Here is a 25781-nt window from a genome sequence, read left to right as displayed (position 1 = left end):
AGAGAAAAATTACAAATTAAGTTACATAAGCTAAATGATAATAAATATATAAATTTTATTATGGATCCAGCCGTGGCGACAAGGAAAAAGATCGATGGTATTCTTTCTAGTTAAAGTTATTAACATAATAGAGTTAGTATACTAGTAAGTATATGTTTTAAGCGTTTAAATGGAAATTAACGCACAGTAATCTCTATGAAGAATATAAAAGTTAAACAGACAATTGATTGTCCTATAAATCTAAAGATGAAAGCACAAGACACATTCGACTACGTCGATAAGACGTTTTATCGACATTGCGGACATCGATCGTACCTTGGTCGCGTGTGGTAGGAGTAAAGACGGTCTAGGGTTTGTAGTTGGAGGAGGCGGAGCGCGCGGTCTATCACATGCGGGTCGACGCGGTCGTCGCCGACGTCGCGGCGGTCGATCCTGCCAATTATCGATATCGATATAACAAACTACAAGCAACACTAGACGTGGCAGTGGTTAGCGGAATCATATACACGTATACATCGAACCATTATCTTTCAGTTCCATAATTTCCACAGATACAAATTTACAGGGAATCAGGACGTTCGACAATTTTTTTATTTTCGAAATATGCCAAATTCATACGGAATTCGAGTACTTATAACTTATAAGCTTAATTTTCTCCGATGTTGATTTCAAGGAAAAACGTACATACGGAAAATAATTTGCTATTAAGAACTGTTGGAAAAAGATGTCGGGTACAATTTTACAAATATTGAAAAGAAAATATTAAGCCCACTTAACGTCACGACGTAACTCAAGCATATTTTTAGAAACGTTTCTTACGTGGGTAATTGTAATATTTTAATGATTCTTTTTTGCGGTATTTCAATAGTAGAAAAAATCGTAAACATAAAATATGGGAGCAATACCTAAGCTATCGACTAAACATTTTGTTCTCATGTAAGAATTTAATTAGGGTTCTTATATTACCCACATGTTTAGATAATAAACGGAAATAGATATAATCTACTAAAGGAATCTTACTTCATTAGCAAATGTCATACATACTATTTCATATTTCACCCAATTTACACCTATACTTTTGCACCTAATATTTTAATTACGTTTATTCCACTTTCAATAATGCACCACAAGGGGAAAGTTAAAATAAATCATCTAATAAACAAAATTACCTCTCACTTCACTGGTTATTGATGGAACCAATATTTTGAGGTAAGTACTCACAAATTTTGTGATTGTCATATATTTGGTTCGATCATGGATTAATCCCAATTATCCAATTTCTTTGGTGAGTACACTAAAGGAGAGTTCCAATTTAGCAGTTGATAAGTACCCATTGACTTTATTTTTGAAGCAATAGTTAGAACATTATTATTGCATAGTCTATTAATAGTATATTATATAACGGTAACGTTATGAAGGCTATAAAAGTTGAGTACCGCGGTTAGGTCACGAGGCTTGCCGAGTAGCCTAAGTAAGGTACGAGACTTTTATAGCCTTCATAATGTTACGATTGTATACTATACTTTTTCTACGACAGCTAAATAAATACCTATTCGAGAGTAATAAAATGGGTTGCTTACCTACTTCATATAATGAATAGGAATATTTGTGTGGATCTTAACTCTTATATTTTGTCCACAATGCTGATGGCGAGAACTTGTTGCACAATTCTTCAAAATATGCCAATAACGCGGTTTCAGAGAAAGTTGAAACATTTTTTTGCAATTTCCATTTCAAAACAATCATAACATAACATTTTTGGTGCGCTTCATCCGACTTTTCAGGTAACGAATTGTCAGTCACTTTGATCGCCATAGCCTTGATTCTTCGGAAGTACATAGTTCACCAGACTCATTTATAATTACTTAAGTTTTTGCACAATAACGTCGAATTAAAATAAACTACACAACACTAAAATACCTACTTAATTCAAAAAGTTTCGTCAAAAGTTTACAAATGTCAAACAATTACGAAAAATGTGGTTGCGTTCAAGAATATTTAAATGTCAAATGTAAAATTATTTGATAAACTTATGATTTTTACCTTTGTTTTGCAATATCTAATATGTAAAACGCATTTCAGTCTATTTTTTCATCTTGATTTAAATTATGAACCGTGACATCATATTATTTATTAAAAGTTACAAATGAAAACATACCTGATAAATTGGAAGTTGTATTTAAAAAAAAATTAACAGAACTCCTATATTCATATGATTACTGCTACTGCTAGCAGTAATCATATGAACCTATAGACAAATAGACTTTCTTATCGTTACTCAAATGAACTTAATTTGGATACCGCTGACAATAATCTAATTGGCAGATTTGAGTGCTGGAGTAGAAAAAAAAAGTTATTCGCCGGTTTGATAGAAGAATATACTCAGGAAATTCTCTAAAACATCAACAAAGGTTTTCAAAAGTTTAACGTCTGAAATAAAAGACCTGCATTCAAGAATGAATAAAATTAATTAAAAATGAAAAAATAAAATACTTAACACTAACTCACAACTTCTGCCAAACCAGAATATGGTTTGTTGGCAGAGGAGGCTCCAAATACATACATAGACGCAGACGTGTCGTTTACTCCGTACTGTTACTATAAAACCCTATACCTACATATTTCTTAAAACATACATTTCTTTTACTGTATAGGTACTCTAATTGTTCCTAAATTTTGTCAATAACACACTACTCACTTTCTTCTTAAATTACCGCTTCGCCAGACATGCACTGCACCCTTCAACTCTGAAGGTAAGTCATTAATTATTCTAGGTACCATGTATTTTCGATATCTCTGGTCGAAGTAATTCTTAAAATTTGGTAAAATTAGCTTGTTATTGTCTCTTTTTCTGAATAACCTTTGGATAGAAACAGGTTTTTTGAACGCACTATTATACTTATACAACATTGGTCCACTGTGATTAGAAGAACACTGTAATTGTTTCACTAGATGCATTGTATGTAGGTTGTCGAGCATATTTTTTATCTGTGGTCTTAAGCAGTGGTTGGTACAATACGTACCTATATTGCGTATGATAGAAGTTTGTAAAATATATCTGTTGCTATAAAATTGTAATTAATACTTATTTCAATAAGTAGATACCTACACCTTATGACAATAATGAGAGAGAAGCATTGACAAATGATGAGTTTTCCATTAACTTAAATTACTTCCGGTGAAGCTGATTGTCAGAAAGCGAACCTCTCAAAGTAAATAATAAAAGCCTTATGAAAATCAGTGCTCTCGTGGGCTGGGTCCTTTTTTGTGATATAATGCAAGTCAATTAAAAATATTTATGTCACTCCTATATGATTTATCCACTCACTGATCTAGACGTTTGCCATAGAGATACTATGTCCTTCGGCACAATATTGCGACCATTTTCAAAAAGTTTGCGAGTGGGTAAGTTAAAAAAATACAAGTATGCACTTATTACAAATAAACACCTCTGTGTGCACTTGTGCGAGTTTAACTCGGTACTTATCCTATTTTTGTGAACGTGTCTATTGTTATACAATAGGTGATCTATTTATATCTCATTTATCGAAAAAGACTGTATCGCTTGTTGACTATTAAACATAATTAGTAGCAAATTTTATGCTTGTATTTAAATATTAGCACTTGAACTGACAAATAGCATTAAAAGCGTTTCTATCTAATCTTAAAATTTAAATACAAGCCTAAGCGTTAAGTTATCGTGATAACATTAACGCCATATCACCCAATCAATATCGTAATTAGATCAACACTTGAACAACTCATTACTGAGTGTAGGGAAGCGTGGATATCAGACCTACGATTAGTGTTTCAAGTCACAATTTGTTAGGCTGAATGCATTCGCGAGCTGTTTGGTGAAGCGTAGGTTAGTTAGTCTACGTATTTCAATTTATTTCAACGATTTATGAGCGCGAGTTATCTTTTCACTGGTTAATATATATATATGTACAACACAACACGGTTTGATTTTTGTTTCTTAAAACTACAAATACCTACTTATTATTCTAGAGGCGTTTTCATTTTAGTCACAGTAAAAATACCCTATAAAGCATATGCAAAATAATTAAGTAAATATATCATTCTGACCAGAGTACGTCGCCAAATAGACAAACGCTTACGATAATATCAGTGTATAGTTGATGTCTCCGCTCCGTATTGGCCCGACAGAGCCAGACTGCGTTTCCATCAGCGTCTAACGTCAACGATTGTCATTTCGTTTCGGCTAGGCTGGCAGGTGGTACAGCACTACTTCCGCTCTCGTGCGATCCATACTAAGGCGGGCTAGAAGTTGTGCACAGGCAGGCAATTAACACTTTCTAAACCGCGCTCTACGCGGCGCTACGACATTTTCGCTACATACGGGGAAACCCATGTAATCGGCTACGCTTCTACGAGCGGTGTGCCCGACAGTCGGGTTCTTGGTAGCGAAAGTGTTAAGAACGTGCTGAAGAGCACAAGTTGTGCTAAACCGCCTGCACGACTAACTTAGTAAGTTCAAAAACACGATTACAAGAATTAGACGCATATGTACCTAAATGCCGTAAATACGAGAATCCCTAGCTTTTGACAGGTGTATTCCTCCAATATGATATTGTCTAGTCACGTATTGTATTATTACCACCAGTTTGACACTGACATTAACGCGAGCATGTACGTAACTTACGAGGGTCATGCCAAAAGAAATTAGATACTCAAGATTTACATACTTTATTCTTTATTACAGCTATCTATTTTTTCGAAGTATTCACCGTGAACACGTATACACTTTTCCATCCGTCTAAACCACTTAGAAAATACCGATGACCACTCTTCTTTAGACACCTCAGAAATTTCGTAATTATACGCAGCCAGGGCATCTTCTTTGTTCTCAAATCGCTTTCCTATTAATTTTTCTTTAATTTTAGGAAAAAGGTAAAAATCACAGGGGGCTCGGTCAGAGGAATGTGGGGGGTGGGGCAGAATAGTCACGTTTTTTGAGCTGAAATAGTCAAGTGTTCTAGCGGAAGTGTGCGGGGCAGCGTTGTCGTGGTGCCAGAGCAGGTGCCGGGTTCCTGACTTCGGCCGCTTGTCACACCAAGCTGACAGTACTCTTGGGGCACAAACTGTCACATACCATTCTGAATTAACTGTCTTTTGATCTTCTAGCACTATTGTAGCAATATGTCCCGTCTTGCAGAAAAATGAGGCAACCATTTGTTTTTGTGTGCTTCGGGTTCGGCGACATTTTGTTGGCGTCGGCTCATCTTCAAAACACCATACTGTGGACTGTCGCTTTGTTTCGGGATCGTAGTTATATAGCCATGTTTCGTCACCTGTAAGTATATCATATACGTTTTTTTTCTCGCCTGCGTGGAATTTATCTATCATAAATTTGCACCAATCCACGCGACGGCCTTTCTGCAAATCGGTGAGCTTGTGCGGCACCCATCTTGAACAACGCTTATGAAGAGACAGATTACTATGAATTATAGTTTGCAATGCTGCTGATCCAATGTCCAGTTCACGCTCGAGCTCTACATATGTAATTCGTCGGTTCGCACGAATATTTGTTTCCACAGCCTGTACATTTTCTTCAGTGACTGCGGTTGGCGGCCATCTGGTCTTCGCCTCATCTTCAAAGCTCTCCCATCCTCTTTTAAATTTAGAAAACCAATTAAAAACAGTTGCACGTGAACACGCAAACTCTCCAAAAGTCGAAACTAAAAGTTCAAAACACTCATGAGGTTTTAAACCTTTTTTAAAGTCATAATATATCATAACACGAAAATCACGTCGAGTAAGCTCCATTGTTGCAGAAAATTCCCGCCAAAATTATTTAGAAAAAAAATTATTAAAAAAAGAATCCTAAGAATTTCCAAGTGTTCCATTTTTAAATTTATAAGCAAAAAACCTACCTTTAAAATGGTGTATAACTGGCCAGTATCGATCAAATGACCATGGAGTATCTAACTTCTTTTGGCATGACCCTCGTACTTATTAATGCGAAATGTTTACATTGAAAGTTACGAAGACCATAGAATACGTCAAACTAGCACTCTCCCTCCCCTCCCCCGACCTCATTTTTAGGGGAGCCCATCATTTTATCTAAAAACACAGACCAACCCCAAAAATGACTCAATTGCGAGCTCAATTGTGACATTTTATTCAAAACGTTTGAAACCTTGGTTTATGTCAATTCAATTAATTTGCAAACAGGTAATTGTTTGACAAGTTTTAATTTGCTTGTCAATCATCCGTTTGTCGTTTTTACAAAATTATAAAGATATTTTAAGTATTTTAATTACTTGTTCGCTGATTTCACATTGAGTTTTGACAACTGTGGTACAGGCCCCGTAGCTGAATGGCATTTCTTAGACGTGAAACGAAAACGAAACACCGCTAAAGGTAGTCTGGCTCTGTCGCGCCAATACGCAAGAGCAATAAAGATAGATATCTACTAACGTTTCGTTTCGTGAGCGTTTGTGCCATTCGGCTACGCACCCTATTAATTGTGTAGTTGAAATTGGAGTCGAATGAGTCATGTTCCATTTTTTTTTAAATTGTTTAAAACTCTGTAGTTTACCACAACGTTCTCAAGTGCGAATCTGTACGTCTTGAAATTGGCGCTAGATGTATGGACTCGCGGGAGAACGCAAACATTGCTCAGACAGTTTGGTAAATACTATTAGTACCTACTACAAGTAGGTGAGGTAGTAATTGTAGTTGATCCTTGATACCTTGGCTGTCTTATAGTAAGTAAATAATTTTTGATTTACCTTTTAGAGATACACCTCGTTACTTAAACCAAGCTTGGCATTTCTATCCGTGAGATAAATACCAAGAATTCATTAAGTAACTAAAGCATATAAATAATGTGCCAGTCACCGTCTTCCTTTACGAACAAATATTTGCAGCATTTTCTTTGCAAGCCGTGTTTTCTGGCATCTCATTTAGAAGAGTTATTTATCAAAAGTCAAAGCTACAAGGAAAATTTCATTATTTCTACGCTATTCTATCTATTTAGGTATTTTCTTGAGTACGAGTAAAAATTTCATTTTAATAAATGTTACTCGAATATTTCAAAATATTTAGCTGCTTATCACAGATTGCTTGCGATAACGCGAATTCAATTCACTGGCTAAAATAATTGTGTAGTCACAACATATACATAACATAACCTCACGCCTGTATTACCAACGGCGTAGGCAAACCACATGAAACTATCAGTTTCAATGCTACTTTTAGCAATTATAAAGGAGATTACATTGCATTAAAGTGTCAAAAGGGCCCCTACGTGTTGGCTTCGGCTCCGCACACTTCCAAAGGTCCGGAATACCCAATGATTTTCGTGATGTTTACTGTATATAATTTTGCATGATACTTGTAACATATTATTAAAGCAAATAAAGAAATGATGGAAAGACATAATTATTATAATAAAGAAACAGATAGGTAATTTGATATACAAGTAGTAGATAACGAAGGCCGTTATATTTTTGATAAATGATTAAAATAATAAATTAAATAAAAATTACAATATTGGTTATGATTCGCTCATTACTTTTAAAACTTGATAGCTATTTCTGAAATATAGAACTCAGTTGTAGAGTTGTGAACAAGAGGCGTTAAAGAATTTGTCACGTACAGAACATTGTGAAATACTGCGTTCTGCCATTAGTTCTACTAAGCGCCGGGAATTTCAATTTGTTAACAACAACTTCAATTGGATTGTAAAGCTTCGGAAAAAGACTTTTTGCTTTATATAAAGATACAATTATAAAGCAGCAAATAGCGACAGCAAGTATAGCTATAGCAACTATATATGCCATATTCTTAGATTCCTGTATTCTTTTTTTGGGTATAATGCTTTATTGTAAGGCAAATTACTTGCGAAGCCTCACCTAAAGTATTTTATTTATTATCGTTACATTTTTACCATAGGCCTATAAAAAAACCGATAAATTTCAAAGAATGCTAATTTAATACTACGACATTTTTATATTAAAGAAAAAATGGAAAAAAATTTTTTTTTTGAAATGTTTAGAATCGTTAGCAGACGTTTCTGCTTAATAAAAAATAATTTAATACTACGACTCATTAAAAAAAATATAAAAATAAGAAAATCATATACTAGTAAATCATTAATGAGCCCATTAAATAGTTATTTGTTATACAAGGGTGCAAAGTTGTATTTTAACACCGGGTGTGGAATTGAAAAACTAGCAATCGAAAGAATACTATAGTTTAACTACGAGCGAAGCGAGTAGTTTGAAAATAGTAGCCTGATTTTTAACACATGCGTTTCCGAGCTAGTTCACACTAGGGGAAAAATATAAGTACATATTTCAAGCTTAAATAAGTTCTGTAATTAAAACATATTATGTGTCTCTAATTTGACCAGATTAGCGATTAACCTGTGTGAAAAAGAAAACAACGTCATCCAACTTACTGTTGGATGTTGCTCTCTTTGTTCGATATTCCGTAAAAAGACGTCATAGCATCGCTTCCAGAATAAATCTTTGTATTAAAAAGTTCAAAACATATACATAGATTTTTTAGGTGCTATTTATACAACGGTATCAAAAATATACCGGTGAAAAAGAAATATTATATTGCCAATTCCGAAAAAAGCGTCTTTCTATTAAATTTAATTTAATTATCATTAATTCACAATATACGTCAAGAACAAAAAAGGTGTACAGGGAAATGCGAGGAACAAAACTTTTGACATTGTTTGGGCTAGTTAGGATCTATTGGTATTTCAGATATAAGGTGCACTAGGGTATTTCCGAATGATTTTTGCACTAGTTGATAAGGTGTATGTGTTTCCATGAACCAGTCAATGTAACAAAGTTTTTAGACGGAAATAGTGAATAAAACACTTACTAGATGGAATAGCCTAACAATCGATTACAGAATTTTTCATAAATAATGTAAAATTTTTAAAATACAAGCATTTCAAATCTAGTTTGTTTTTTCGTTGCAAACGTGCAATTCCGAATTGGTTCGGGTAAATCCGAATACACTTGAAAACGAGTTTTACGTGTATGTCGCATAAGAAACATATTACTTTTTAGATTGAAATTACCCTCCCTGCTCTTTTTACTCAATTAGGCGTATAGGAGTACTTATACGTGTGTTTGTCAAGCTTTTATTTCGGATTTACCCGATCAGGAATCTGTGGTACTCAAACTTTAATGACACTTGCAAAGAGGACAAAAAAAACGTTGCCGCTTGAAATGCCAGGAATCAAGGAAAACAGTCTTATATAATAAGTACGTATGAAAATGAAAACTTTATTTTTTTATCCAATCGATTTCATTTATATCCACCATCAATAGTTTCCTAGGGGTCGACTTATGATAATGTACCTACTTAATAAAAATCCATATATTAAAGGCTTAGAAGGCAAATTTACATATTTTAGAATCGTTATATCCGAATAACAAAAGAACTTAATTTTGTTTGTTTGGGAACCACTGGCTGTTACTTTGAGAAAACAAGGTCGGGTAATTCTGGAACACTTTGTGACACGGAATTCCCCACTTGGGGTAAATCTGAAAATGTAATAAAATTCAAGCTAGAATAGTTTAAGCCGATTTAAAATAGCTAAAAACCGAAGATCTCTCAAACACAAAAGCAGTCAATTCATTTCCTCATCAAATTACAGAGTTGGACGGTGTTATGGAATAGCGAACTAAGCGCCAAAATCCGAAAATAATTTTTAAGAAAAAAAAACCGTCGCCTTTCGGGTTCTGGTGAAAGCTACTTGCGAATGTTGGATTATGTAGAAATGTGTAAGTATTTTTTAAAACTGCTTTTAATGCTTTAATTATTAGATGGCAACACAAATGAATATACGTATAACGTTAAGGTTTGAGGAGTTTCCTCAATTCCTCATGAATCCGATTATTTTATAAGAAATCGAAGCTTGACAAACTTTGACTTCAAAACTTATGCTTAACAAACATAACTAAATAAATGTCACTGTTCTGAACTTAAATGCATGCTTTTCTTACAAAAATACCAAAGTCACTATGAGTGTGACGTTCAGGTTTGAGGAGTTTGGTTCTGGCCATCATCAGCAGTTCCACTGCACCAAATGTCACTGTTCTGGATGAAAGTGCATGCTGTTATTATAAAAATACCAAAGTCACTATAAGCGTGCCGTTCAGATTTGAGGAGTTCGGTTCTGACCATCATCAGAAATTCCACTGCACCAAATGTCACTGTTCTGGACGAAAGTGCATGCTGTTCTTATAAAAATGGCAAAGTCACTATAAGCGTGCCGTTCAGATTTGAGGAGTTCGGTTCTGACCATCATCAGAAATTCCACTGCACCAAATGTCACTGTTCTGGACGAAAGTGCATGCTGTTCTTATAAAAATGGCAAAGTCACTATAAGCGTGCCGTTCAGATTTGAGGAGTTTGGTTCTGGCCATCATCAGCAGTTCCACTGCACCAAATGTCACTGTTCTGGACGAAAGTGCATGCTGTTCTTATAAAAATACCAAAGTCACTATAAGCGTGCCGTTCAGATTTGAGGAGTTCGGTTCTGACCATCATCAGAAATTCCACTGCACCAAATGTCACTGTTCTGGACGAAAGTGCATGCTGTTCGTATAAAAATACCAAAGTCACTATAAGCGTGCCGTTCAGATTTGAAGAGTTCCGTTCTGGCCATCATCAGCAGTTCCACTGCACCAAATGTCACTGTTCCGTACCTAAATGCATGCTGTTCCTTTAAAAACACAAAAATCACCATATGTATGCCTTTCAGATTTGAGGAGTTCCCTCGATTTCTCCAGGATTCCATCATCAGAACTGGGTTCTGAGAAAAATGGGACCAATCTGTATGCATATACATTCAATCAAAAAAAAATTTTTCAAAATCGGTCCAGTAACGACGGAGATATCGAGGAACAAACATAAAAAATAAAAAAATAAAAAAATAAAAAACATACAGACGACTTGATAACCGTCCTTCTTGAGATATGAGGCGACGGTTAAAAAAGTTGTAAACTAACTGTTAGCGATGGTCGTCTAATTCCGAATGTCAAAAAAGCGGGAATTTTTCACTCGCTCACTAATCTGATGCGCCACACGCGTAGTTTCGCCGCTAGCGTCTCGAGCCAACTTACGCGGGGAGGGAGATACATGAACGTCATAGGATGTATTGGCAGAGCAATTAATATAGCCGCGATTAGTAGATATTAGTAATTTTCGGAATATTCCGAATTTCGGAATTAGCCAAGTAAACCTTAATTAAATCTTACAGAAAAAATAAATTTCAGAAGCATGATAAAGTTTCAAACGTTGATAAGTTTTCTGCAGAAAGATCTTGCATTGTTTAAAACTTGAAAGAGGGTTGAAGTGGTTTAGTTTAGAATATTAAAAAGTTATCACAGTAGTTCCTCCTTTCTTTGAGACATTTGTTGGACACTATGGTGGGCGCACTGTATTTGTAACATTTCTTTCAATCAAAGACATAATATATATATATATATACATTACATATGTACATATAACTCCGTATAGACAGATTAAGTCTAAGAAAAAGGTACGGTGGCCTAGATGTGGTTACACCTTTGGGGTACGCTCAGCTAGATGGCGCTAATATTAATATTTGACATTTTAACACATACTGAGCTAAGAATATGGGCCAAATTGTCAAAACTGAGGTTCAAAAGTTTAAAGCCTGTGTCGATGGCAGTCTATGCACTGTGATTACACATTTTACTTCGACAGTAACCTCTATAATACTCGATCCTCTTTGGTTTCAACTAAGATTTTTGATAGTGGAAGTGAAATGTATGGTCTTAAGACGGTTTTACTGTTTACACACTATTCGTTCTGATCTAAATATTTTCAAGTGTGGTTTCAGATTCAGATTCAGATTCAGAAATTTATTTGCTGAAATATGGTATTTACAATAAGGTCTTAATACTAGGTATAACAGTTCTACATGTTTGGTCATAGAGACATGCAAATATTATTTGGTTTGCGCAGTTGAGACAACGAATTATAGTATTTCATAGTATTTGGTTTGCGCACGAACGGGTAAATGGCTAAATTTTGACACGTCCAAATTAACATTTCATTATCCGCCACGATAAAAAATTTATAAAAATATTTTAAAAGTAGGAGACATTTCATAAGGAAAATCAACCATCACGGGTTATTTATTAATGATAATTTCATGATTATACCTAGATATTTTTCTAACACGAACGAAGTGACACTAGTGACTTCCTTCCGATATTTAGTTCATCGATAACTTACATTATAATATGTCATTAATTATTAAAATTATGTCATTAATTATTGACGTGGCACTGAATCTTGAGTAGTTTCATGTGCTCTGTCTACCCAGTTTAGGGAATATAGGCTTGAATTTATGTGTATAACAATAATGTTTTATACAAATGTCAGATGTTTTAAAATAAATGGACAATAATAATAAAACGAACCATACACACATAATTTCATAATTTCTTACATGATTATTCAAGATTTTAGAGATTATTATTAGGGGTAATTAATAACCTTATGTAAGGCTATTTATCGATAAAAGGATTATCGATGTTTTTAATCTGTCAAGCACTTACACTTTGACGTTCGTGCTAGAAAAATATCTATGTATATTAATGATAAATTATAACATTGACATCGACATTGACACATTGAACTGGACCAAGTTTTTTAAGGTCATAATTATTACATGAAGGTATATTAAGAGTAATAATTATTAGTTTTGGTCCAACTAGTGTTGAAAATAAGGCAGTTATATGTTCATTATCAATATGTGTATTCATCTCACTATAATTTTTCCTCGTTAGACAACATTCAGACTATCATGGCGCCTCTTCGGATTTATCTTTGATAAGCTCCCATTCCGCCGACCAAATCTCCTCAAAATCCTCTGTAACGATATAGGTATGTATATTATGATGTGAGTAGTCAGGAACAATAAGTATATAAATATTATAGGGAGAATCTCATATAGATAGTTTGACTAAATCCCACAGTAAGTTCAAGACGGCTTGTGTTGTGGGACTGTGGGATAGACTAGGATGTAAATACATTATATTAAATATAGAAATACTTAAATACATAATTCCCAGTCCTAAACAAATGAGTCAGGAACAAATACATATAAATATTGTGCTCATCAAACGGACTATGATCAGTTTCACGGGCGGAGTCACTAACTGCTAGGCAAAACCGGTCGTCATATTGGGCACGAGCGTAAAGAAGTTTCGTGTAAGTACATTTTAGTTAGGTACCTACATTATCTAATCTTTAGAATTAGTTTTAACAATCAAATACCGCAATGTAATGTAATCTGCATGCGAGTTCTCGCACCGTGTAAATGGGCCCTAATTGTTACAAATGCACGTAATTTTTAGAATCACAAACATTAACGCTATCAGTAGCAGTTGGACCTAATTTGACTCCACAAGGCCCACTTGCACCAACCGCTTAACTCAGGGTTAGTGGGCTGTCATCTGTCAAATTCCATATAGAATGGTGGGTTAGCCCTCGGATTAACCCTCCATTTTCGTTAGTGCAAGAGGCGCTGAGTGGCTCTGTGAGCTGTAGACCTTTGCGACAAACTCAGAAAACTTAAAAGTGGAAAATGCTTAGTTATTTATTTAATATGAAGTCACGATGGTCTTATGCACCATACACGCATTGGCACCTAGCCTTTCCTTTGTAGCAATTGCCATATTTTTGTAAATTTCCAAAACTGGATTGACAATAAAATACGTAGAATCTTGGTCAAAAATATCATTGAATCAATTGATTAAATAATCTGGTCACAAAATTTCATGAGAATCGGTAGAGAATTGCGACCTGTAGAGGAGAACATCCGGATTCTGGATATAAAAAGACAAATGGAGTTAAACCGTAGACCCACGCTTTCATGCGGTCAATAACACGGAAAAGCGTACAAGATGTGGGCAGCACCAGTCGTACGCCTAGCAAATATACACCTTTATAATGTATTACAGCGTGCCTTCAAAGAATTCGTGGAAAATGAAATTTATTTCATTATTTATTTTATAAAGCATCGTTTATTGCAAACTCAACGTGTAAATAAGTTGTTTATTGTGTATATTATACATATGCTTTCACGAAATCGTGTGGCGTGAAATCATGTTAAATACCGCCAAATTGAGAGGGAACGTGTACACAATTATATTGATATTTCCTTTAAAAACCTCAAACGGCTTTCTTCAGCTACGTTTTTCCATTTACTTTCTTGATATTTTATTCTAAACGTTGACTTGTAATAAATCATTATTATACTTAGGTACTCGTCTGTTATTTTCCGATATTGTAATATTATTATGACGAATTGGGTAGCAGAATATCAAAACTAACCGAATCAGTCATTAAAATATATTATAGATAATTTAGACGTTAATGCAAAACTAAATTATTAGCCAGTTCCTGTATTTATCTACTGTGAGATTTTGACATTTTAGACTACATTACTCGATTAACGTAAACGTGATGAAAAATGTGGTTCTAGTAGGTACAGATGTAGTGCGAAAAGCCATTCCTTCGTATTTTGCCGGAAACTTTCGTATTTGTCATGCTAGTTCAGACAGTGTCAGTACGTCTTGTACTGAGACTGACTGAAATAGCACGACACGTTCGTATGTTTCCGTAAGAATACGAAGGAAAATCTTTTCGCACTACGTCTGTAACTGTTTTAGGCGCTCTTCACTTTTACCATGTCATTTTTAACCCCCGACGCAAAAACGACGGGGTGTTATAAGTTTGACGTGTCTGTCTGTCTGTCTGTCTGTCTGTGTGTGTGTGTCTGTCTGTGGCATCGTAGCTCCCGAACGGATGAATCGATATATATACCACTTGTCCGCGCTCTACGGTATATTAATGCGCTACTCGCATCAGCACCGGAATGTGATGTATTTGCAAGTGGTTGGTTGGATCTGTGTAAAGAATGTATGAGGTTTTGTGAGATGATGGATAAACGTGAATCTTCTGTCTTGTATTAGTTTATCTGTGTTTTTCTTTTTTTTTTACCTTTTTAGATTGTATTATGTACCTAGTTGTATAAATACTGTCTGTTATCAATTTCACAGTGTATTAGTCCGCTGTAATGCTGTGTAAATTTTTTGAATCAATAAATAAATAAATAAATATAGATTTCGTGTTTTTTTGTCTGAAAGCTGAGTTAGTCGTCGGGAGTGTTCTTAGCCATGTTTCATGAAAATCGGTTTACTATGTCGCGGTCGGGGTTTTTTTCAAAATTTTAATTTTGTGGTTTACGCTTAACGTCAAAAACTTATAGTAGCCGACGATTCGTCCAAGTATCAAACTATTTACTTAACGCATCACTCTTAGAGCCTACTCCTACCACACGTCGCGCGAACCCGCTTAAGATTTTAGTGACAATGCGGACTGTTGAGGTTAGATACATGTCAGTCAAACACTGTAATGTTCTGAAACTCGTATACGAGTTCTCGCACCGTGTTAATGGGCCCTTATTGTAGTTCAAAGCTAAGCTGCGCACATTTCCCGCTGACTGATGTACTCGGCACTGTAATTTGGTCCTGATGGACAACCGGCTTTGCCTTCCTCTTTGCCGTGCGACACGCCTTAATGAACAAGAGTGACATATTTTAGATTGCCTCCGACCGCCATTGAAGTGCATTGCAATGCTCGGGAGCATTGCATTGCACACACACAGAACGACACAGAGCAGCTGCAGCAAAACTTTCTAGTTGGTACTTAGCACCTACAATCGACATAGGTAAGTACATTCCATGCCGCCAACAAAAGAAAAATCGTACAACTTCCATCTACACGTTAATGATTTATTTTTCTCTAAATGATCTATTTCATACGTTTTACCCATCGCAGAACAATAATGTTTCGGTACTTTGGCTCGATTGTAAGCCGATACGTAGAGGCCCTTTAGACACTTTAATCACATTTAACCGAGCGAATGCTGTCCATACCGTGAGATGAGACACACGCAGAAGCAGCTCCATCCAAGGCGGAAAGACATTTCTATAGCTGATTGAATCTAATTAATAATGTTTATGAATTGGGCTTTCGGGCGTTGTACTAAATATTGGGCTAGCGAATGAAAATAACCGGACGCACGAATAGCAAGGATATGAACTAATAAGTTCAGTCTGTTTATTAATCTTTATATAAATACTAGCTTTCGCCCGCGGTTCCGCTCGCGTTAAGTTCGAAAACTGCGAAATGCTCCATACAAACGTTCACCCCCCATTTTAGGGAACTGGGGGGTTAAAAAGAGACAAAAAGTAGCCTATGTCACTCTCCATCCCTTCAACTATCTCCACTTAAAAAATCACGTCAATTCGTCGCTCCGTTTTCCCGTGAAAGACGGACAAACAAACAGACACACACACTTTCCCATTTATAATATTAGTATGGATTAAATCCGTTAATGGGTAAATTATCGATCGTGTCGTGTAATTAAACATTATATGTAAATATGCACGAATTAACTGAGACAGTTATTTCCAACTGCTTGTGTAGAGTTATATCCAGACAACAAGGAAATGGAAGGTGCTTGTTTGGTATTGCGTGTCATTATTGTCAGTACAGAAAGGCTATGAGACTCATAATATATTTTTCACCACACCAACTGGTAAAGGCTTACTTTGCTATTCGAAAACAGATAGCAAAATTGCATTTTATCCACAAGAGTGCAAAGTAATTTCATACAAATTTTAACTTGATGGCTTGAGCTAGCTGGTATAATTTACGTGTAAATGATGATTTTGAATCATAAATATTGATTAGATTGATAGATTTGATTTAGTTTGATGTTTTTATTCGTGTTGGTGTGGTGAAAAATTTTGTGTTTCACTCGGTGGCAAAGTTTGTTTAACCTTTGTGCCTTGAAACCCTCGCAACGCTCAAGATTCCACTTTTTGAACCACTCGCTACGCTCGCGGTTCAATATTGGAATCTTTCGCTTGCTCGGGTATCAATATTGGCACGTGCGGTTAAACAACAACTTTGCCCCCTTGTAAAACAAATAACTATTTCCCCTCACTAGCTCGGAAACACGTGTTTTGTCCTTTAATACCAACGGGTAAAAACGCATTTTATCCACTAGTGGGTAAAGTAAGTTGACTTTGAATAAAGTCAAATTAACTGCTTTAAAATTGATAAAAGTAGGTGAATCTAGTAATAAAGATGATTTACTACCTGTGGAACTACTGGAAGCAGTGATAAACGCATTTTTTGCGTTGTAGTTTCCTCGCTATAATGAGGGGAAAAGTTTTGTGTTACACTCGGGTGCAATAGTACATTACTACAGAGGCCGGGACAAATGTGCCTCAGACTTATCCGGCCTCGCTTTGCTCGGCCGTCTATATGTCTTCGGCCGGCAACCCCATTTCCCGCCGAGGTATGTATAGTGCTTTTCTCAAACATGGTATGAAATAAATAAAGTCTACTGAAAATAGTAACTTTGGATGGCTGTAAAAAAACAAAAAATTAAAAAAAAATTAAAAAAAAACGAAAAAATTTTTTTGTATTAAAAACGCACCCAAAATCAAATATTGTCTAGGGCCCGTACCAGTTGCAGTCGGCACGTCTATAAAGCCCCTTATAGTTTTTTTTTAATTGGCTAAATACCTGGATGTTATGTCACAATTATCTGTGTTTGGAAATTAAAAAAGAAGACTTTGCCGGCCTTGGCCTGCAAGGTTTGTATGAAATTCCATTATCTATCAATCGTCCTAGCCGCACCTGCAACGTCATACTTCTCTGCCAATTATAAGGCACATAACATCAATATTTCATACCATGTTTGAGAAAATGTATTTTACTTCCACACTCGGCGTTAAAATACAACTTTGACCCCTTGTATAACAAATAACTATGACATGAATCACATGACTTAAAAATGGTTGTATGATAATGTTGTAAACGTTTCCAATGATTTTCTACCTAAAACTAAATAATTCTGACGCCCGTTAAAGAAAATTACTATAATATATGTACAATTGTCGGCCCCGTGACACTCCACACTAAAAATGGCCCTTATGCTTTAATAGTATATTATATAACGGTAGCGTTATGAAGGCTATAAAAAAAGCGAAATGCCGAAAGTTACGAGACTTTTATAGCCTTCATAATGTTCTTGAATACGACAGCCACATACATACCTATTCGAGAATAATAAAAGACTTACTTCATAATAAATGGGAATATTTGTGTGGATCGTCGTAGCAAAGTATTCTGTCCACAATGTTGATGGCGAGAACTTGTTGCACAATTCTTCAAAATTGCCAACAACGCCGTTTCAGAGAAAGTTGAAACATTTTTTTGCAATTTCCATGTCAAAACAATATAACATTTTTGGTACGCTTTATCTGACTTTTCGGTCACTTTGAGCGCCCATAGCCTTGATTTCTTCGGAAGTGCATTTTTCACCAGAATCACTCATAAACTTATGTTTTTGCACAATAACGTCGAATTAAAACAAACTACCACTACCGAAATAGTTCAAATAGTTTCGTGAGAAGTTTACAAATGTCAAACATACCATAGACAAGAGAAATAGAAAATAAGCCGGTTTTCAATTACGAAAAATGTGGTTGCGTTCAAGAATATTTAAATGTCGAATGTAAAATTATTGGATAAACTTATGATTTTTACCTTTGTTTTGCAATATCTAATAAGTATGTCATTTAAGTTTATTTTTTCATCTTGATTTAAATTATGAACCTAAATATTATATTATTTATTAAAAGTTACTTATTACTGTAAATGAAAACAACCTGATAAATGGAACTTTTAAAAAAAATTAACAGAACTCCTATATTCATATGATTACTGCTCAGTAATCCTATGCTATGACAAATAGACTTTCTCATCGTTACTCAAATGAACTTAATTTGGATACCGCTGACAATAATCTAATTGACAGATTTAAGTGCTGGAGTAGAAAAAAGCAATAAAGTTCTTTCTTCTTGAATTAATACCAGAAATATATAAAAAAAATCTCATCAGACTTTACAGATTATCTTGCCTACGGATTCACGTATTTGCCAACATATTATAACCCCCTTATTCATAAACGTACTTTAAAGTTCTCAAGCCGATAAAGTTCGTTTGTTCTTTTCTATCACACCAATACGTCGGAAAGGGACAAACAATTTTATGGAAGCACGATTATGAATTAGTGATTCGAGTATACATTAAAGCTGGCACAAATGGAAAGAATTTAACTTATTGTACGCATGACATCTAACCTTCTAACATGAGTTTGTGACGTTACATTACTTGATAGCTCGGAGCTTGAAAGTGACAGTCGTTAAGGAAAATGGCTTATTTGTATGGAAGAAAACGAACAGCACAGCGCCCCTAAACGTTTACTTGACAATTATTTGACAGATTTGATTTGAGGAAGTTCAACAAACAATGATAAAAAAATTCATAAAAATATATAGTTTTCGAAGAGAAAAAGTGGTTACACGGTACTGATTGAAGATCGAGTGTCTACTCGATACATAGGTGTACCTATGTGTCTGTTTCAGTATATGCTTCACAGGAGTGTACAGGATGACATAAAGTTATTTAGATCCTACTATACAGGGTGTATACCTAATACGGGCGAATCTCTTAACGGTGGTGAGTATAGGACTTGAGAAATGTAATTAGATAACTTTTACTTAAAATTGAAATAAAAATATTATCCATACAATATAATTCGGCCCGCAATATAACGCAAACACACGCGTTAAATGCTCGTTTACAGCTGTCATTGACTGCCATCGCAACCAAGTTTGCAGTACATTTCTGCTGGATTTTTTTTCAAAAATTCATTATGGGGTGAACATTAAGAGTAACTCAAAAACACCTCTCAATTAATGATAAGTTGATAACACTGATGAATTAAATGACTGGTTTATTTATCGCCCGTATTACGTTTACACGCTGTATTTTCTATGTCTATGGTCAAGACTGTCAAGAGAGCCATACACACATAGATATTTACATGAATACTATGATACTATGATGGATCCGCTTTATTGAAAACACTTTGTTTAAAAGACACATTATTTAAGTTTATTTAAGTAAATATTTACAGAAGGAATATCACTGAGAATTGTGGATCGTACTTACGCCGAAGATTATTTCTAGACTGACGGGTTCTTTTCTTTCTTTTGATCATTTTTCTTAAATCAAATTCCAAAAAATGTATAGACAAGAACCCGTCACAAAGTTCGTTCCAATCGTGCCAATAGTAGTCCTATCTAACATACCTGGGTCTGGCAGCCTGGGTGTAGTAGCGGTCAAGTTCTTGCAGCATGCGCAACGCGTCGGCCATGTCGTGCGGGTTCTCTTCGCGCGCCTCGGCGAGGCACACGCACGCCAGCACCACGGCCACGGCGATAGCGAAGTTCTTGTTCAGCATGATCTTAAAAATAATAGTGCATTATTACAGAGGCCGGGAGGGCCAAAAAGTCTGTCAGAAAATAAGGTTGCCTAGAGATAGTTTATAGAGAGAGATAGGCCGATGACATATGAGCAAAGACGGATGAGAAATAAATAGAAGTCTCTGAAAATAAAAACTTTGCTGTATATAACCGTGAGTAGTAGCGTGTTAATTTTCGTTTCTCTGTGAAACACCTTGACTTACATAAAAAAAATCAAAACGTCAAACCGCAGGCACCAATATTAACTAGAACCTACAAGCTATTAGTTGTTTTTAAATTGCCATATACCTAGGAATTGCTATGCTATGTCACAAATATCTGTGGAAACGATTATTATAAGGAACATAATATCAATATTTCATACCATGTTTGAAGAGAAGGTTTAATCATCTGTTTAACAGAAGCCATCTAGCCAAACGTGCGATACGCAATGAGGAGGCACACTGAAATTTTATCCCGCCAGGCGGCGCCTGTGCAAGTGTCTAGGCATGTCACTGTCATTCATAGTGTGAGAGAGAAAAAAATATCTTCTTCTCGCTCTCACGTATGAAATTGTTTATCTGTGCAATGGACTAATAATGTGGCGCCATCTGTCATAATTTATGAGTGTGCCTCCTCACTGACTCTATCGTACCAAAAATCCGAAACGATACAGAAGGAACGACAATCTATGGCATAATGTCGCAGCGGAAAAGTTTTTTTCACCACACCAACTGGTAAATGGCTTACTTTGCTATTCGAAAATAGATAGCAAAATTGCATTTTATCCACAAGAGTGCAAAGTAATTTCATATAAATTTTAACTTGATGCCTTAAGCTGGCTGGTAGAATTTACCTACAAATGATGATTATACATACATACATACATACAATCACGCCTGTTTCCCAGAGGGGTAGGCAGAGATCACGGATTTCCATGATGAAATGATGATTATGAATCATAAATATTGAATAAATTGATGGATTTGATTTAATTTGATGTTTTCTAATTAGTATTTTGTTTGTGTTGGTGTGGTGAAAAATTTTGTGTTTCACTCGGGGCAAAGTTTTTTTAACCTTCGTGCCTTGAAACCCTCGCAACGCTTCCACTTTTTGAACCACTCGCTACGCTCGCTGTTCAATATTGGAATCTTTCGCTTGCTCGGGTATCAATATTGGCACGTACGGTTAAACAACAACTTTGCCCCTTTGTAAAACAAATAACTATAGTATTTTGTTTTAAACCATTCCTACGTTACTACAAAACGACGCCATTTAAATAGCGTTGATGACCATAGATTTATATATTATTAAGCTAGATTGAGTTGTTAGGCCAAAAAGTGTGTCCACATGAGAGGGTAAAGTTGGGGCTGGTGTCCCTCTCCCACTTATTGCCACTGTCAAAATCATTTGAATGACGTCATCACTGTCATTATTTGGGGATACCAGTCAATATTCAAAGTTACTACCAAATCTACTAATACCGAATTAAAGGTTTTTTTTTAATTGCGCAAATCTTTGGTTTTATGGCTTCATAATAATGACTTACTAATTCGTTACAAGGTATTAATATCCTTGCCTCGATATAATACAAAAAAAAAATTAAGAAGTTTATAAACTTAGTTATCATACAGGTAAAAATACTACTACTATAGTAATCTCTTTAACACTGGTCACACGTGCGAGAGGGACACCAGCCCCAACTTTGACCCTCTCATGTGGACACACTTTTACTAGTCTGATAAGAACGCCTTTCTGCGCCGGTGATAAAGTTCAATTTAGTATGGCAAAAAAAGAGTGAGCTCAGTCCCTATTGAAAGTCCATGTTGATGACTAGACGCTTAAAATACGCCAATACTTGCAAAAATCTGATTAATTTTATATTTCCAACAATTATAGCTAAGTCGATTTGAAACTTTTCAAATAGAAAAACTTTTTATAGGTACTCAAAGATTATCATTATAATTTGATAATAGGTTCCCAGTATACGCCATTAAGTGATAATAATTCCATAATTCGTATTAAACTTTGATTAATCTCACTTAAACTAATGGATTTACTGTGAATATTTTATCAAGTTACAGCCAACCTTGCGGCGATGTCATTTACTCTCTAGCCACTTTGGGTGCCACTTTTGACGGCAAAGATGATGTTCGAAACCTCAATGAGATTTCATTTATTATTTAAAGCAGCTTTGCAAAGGTTAACACAGTTACGAGATTTTTCGTTTTCACTTAAGTTTTAAACATCAAACTACGTCAAAAATAGAATAAGTTAAGCCATACTTAATATTATAAATGGGAAAGTGTATATGTTTGTTTGTCCGTCTGTCACGACAAAACTGACTGACGAATTGACGTCGTTTTTAGGGTTCAGTAGATAGTAGAAGGGTTGGGGAGTGGCATAGGCTACTTTGTTTCTTTCTAACCCCACCCTTCCCTAACATGAGGGGTGTATGGAGTATACCGTGATTTTCGAATTTAAGGCGAGTTAATTTTTTTGGAACAGAACAAAACAAATGCAATTTTGTTCCAATTTAATATTGGGCCCTTTGGACACGATGTTAAATTACGAACGTTTTGAGGCGGCAATTATACCTACAATGTGAATTATAATAATTATCGTGTTTGTAATGGATCATTTGTAATCTGAATTACAATAATCGATTAATGAAATTGAAGTAAAGGTCAGGATAGTTAATGTAGAGTAATGAAGTAACTTTTGATTAAAGACAGACCTAACTATACTTTATTTTTCCCACTTTTGCGTAGCATTTTATCCACTAGTGATAAAGTAATTTGACCTTGAATATAGTATTTTTTCTGCTTTAAAATTGATAAAAGTGACTGAAGTGATGACGATGTTTTACCACCTGTGGAACTACTGGAAGCAGTGATAAACGCGTTTTTTGCGTTGTACTTTCCTCGCTATTGTGAGGGGAAAAGTTTTGTGTTACACTCGGGTGCAAATGTATTTTACTTCTCGTGTGTTAAAAAACTCGCAAGTTCAGGATTCTATTCTCGAACCACTCGCTTCGCTCGTGGTTCAACTATAGAACCCTTTCACTTGCTCGTTTTTCAATTCCACACTCGGCGTTAAAATACAACTTTGCACCCTTGTATAACAAATAACTATTAATTACCAACCAACAAAATTAGAGAACTAATCTTTAATTCAGATGAAATGTCATTCAAAAACGACGGCTGAATGAAGCGGATATACAGCCGCCATCATAATATGATTTTCAGTACAGATGGTCATTTTTTTACGCACTAGTTCGAGAAGTGGTTCATTATATGCTAGGTCGAAACTTCGGAGGCTCATCTGTACTGAAAAACGTCGTACGATACACGTGCGAAAAGGAAATTCGTAACTCGTGTCGATTTAAAACACTCCCTTCGGTCGTGTTTTAATTTATCGCCACTCGTTTCGAACTTCCTTTTTTACGCACTTGTATCGTAATGTACTATTTCAGTACAGATGGTGCTTTTTTACGCACTAGTGCGAGAAGTGATTCGTCAGGTCGAAACTTTGGATGGCCATCTGTACTGAAAAACGTAGTACGATACACGTGCGAAAAGGGAATTCGTAACTCGTGTCGATTTAAAACACTCCGGCTGTGTTCTAATTTATCGCCACTCCTTTCGAACTTCCTTTTTTACGCGGCCAAGGGACGCAAATATACAACCATATAAAATATACGAAGTAAACCAAAAGAAAACCAAAAATTGCATAGTTTGTCCATGACATTTACGTGATTTATCGAGTAATGTATTAAACATGTACGGTCAACAACCACATGGTTCCTTATTTTCAGAGTTAGACCCAAAGTAACAGTTAGATTCTCAGTATAATATTTCTGTAACTACGGTTAAGTGAAATCAGGCCCCGTAGCCGAAAGGCATTTCTACGACGCGAAACGAAAACGAAACGCCGCGAATACGCAAGAGCGATAGAGATTATGAGCGTTTCGTGAGCGTTTGTGCATTCGGCTACCGTAGCCAAGCATAATAGTAGATTACACACCTACCTAGGCCAAATAAAGTAATAAATGTCTTAGATCACATGTATAAGAAGATCACACTTGCCGGAGTCAACAAACATGTGATCTAAAGGCATTCTTACCTACCTAACAAATTATTTTTCTGCTCGCCGGAACCGGGAAGACGTAGCTTCGTTTAGCGTAGCAGCCTAAAATTTGACGCTTTCCGGCTGAACGCGTTTACTGTCCGTAAACGATTATGCCCCCCGATTTAGGATGGTCAAGAAGTAGACTTTCTTTTTTATTAGTATTAACGTATTATTATAGACAGTATTAGTATAGACGTAGTCGTCGGCATTTTATTTTTAGATCGATGTATGGGCGACATGTGCACAATACTCGCCTGATGATAGGCAGTCTCCCGTAGGATATGAACGCGTATTAAAACAACTCCTCCAATGTTTTAAATTTTTTCATCACATTTGCTGTTTAAAGGTCGCATTATACGTAGTATCTTCTTAGTAGTTTGTGGTCTCATTGCATCTACGTGTACTGAAGAATAATGTACTATTATATTCCCAAGGGAATAATGGATTTAGTTTTAAAAATTAATACAATCCGTACAATACTTCAGGCAAAGGATGTTTCAATCAGCCAAGGATTTTTTTGCACAACTAAAATTTGACTATTAAGCTATAAAAAAATATTACACGGTATGAAAAATGCATTTTCTCAAACATCACAGACCAACCCCTATAGACATCTATTACAAGACGACTCGCGGTGGCCAGCCTTCCTAGTATTTGCACTGATATAAGCGCGGGCGCTCGCCGTGCCCGATCAGTATCGACCAAGTAACAGACCCGAAAGCAGCGCGTGTTTTTCGCACAAAAAAATTGGAAAAGGGTATTTTGATGCCTTAAAGATGTCCACCTGTAGTGTGAAATGATGTGGAAAGGTAACAAGAAGCTCAAATTTAAAAACAGACGGCATTACATTCCACAAATAAGTCTTATTTATAATTTATTCAGAGCCGGCATAGGTCAACTTACATTGGCCACTTACGCGTCAGTAGAGGGACAGTCATACTTCTGTCCCTTTTCATCTGGCGCGACTGCCCGCCGTCCTTGAAACGGCCAATCACAGCGCGCTTAACACATTCCCCGCCCGCTCCTCGCACCCCAAACACTGGTGACTCGTATCGCGAACCAAATATACAAGACTGCCACTCTATAGGAGGTTCTCTGTGTCAAACATGCAATGAAATATTGTCTTTACATTCATTAAAATGGGCTGGGAAGTATCGCTTTTTGGGCGCAACAACTCGAGAGGACTGTAAAGGGATTTCATATTATTTTTTAGGCCTAGGCCTG

The 25781-nt window shown here is 35.8% G+C and overlaps 1 protein-coding gene across 1 annotated transcript in view; it reads right to left on the bottom strand.

Moving 5' to 3' along the window:
• The window catches only part of LOC125242267, a 64157-nt gene that overhangs the window by 13389 nt on the left and 24987 nt on the right, over positions 1 to 25781 (bottom strand). The window contains exons 2-3 of the mRNA XM_048151016.1: positions 20274 to 20428; positions 316 to 432 (exon numbers count right to left, since the gene is read on the bottom strand). Coding sequence (XP_048006973.1) covers positions 316 to 432; positions 20274 to 20425 — 269 coding nt within the window. The 5' untranslated portion in view covers positions 20426 to 20428. The remainder of the gene's footprint in view (positions 1 to 315; positions 433 to 20273; positions 20429 to 25781) is intronic.

The sequence above is a fragment of the Leguminivora glycinivorella genome, chromosome 2, assembly GCF_023078275.1.
Source record: "Leguminivora glycinivorella isolate SPB_JAAS2020 chromosome 2, LegGlyc_1.1, whole genome shotgun sequence".
Taxonomy (NCBI): domain Eukaryota; kingdom Metazoa; phylum Arthropoda; class Insecta; order Lepidoptera; family Tortricidae; genus Leguminivora; species Leguminivora glycinivorella.
The sequence above is the reverse complement of the archived record's forward strand: the minus strand, read 5'-3'. Positions and strand labels throughout refer to the sequence as shown.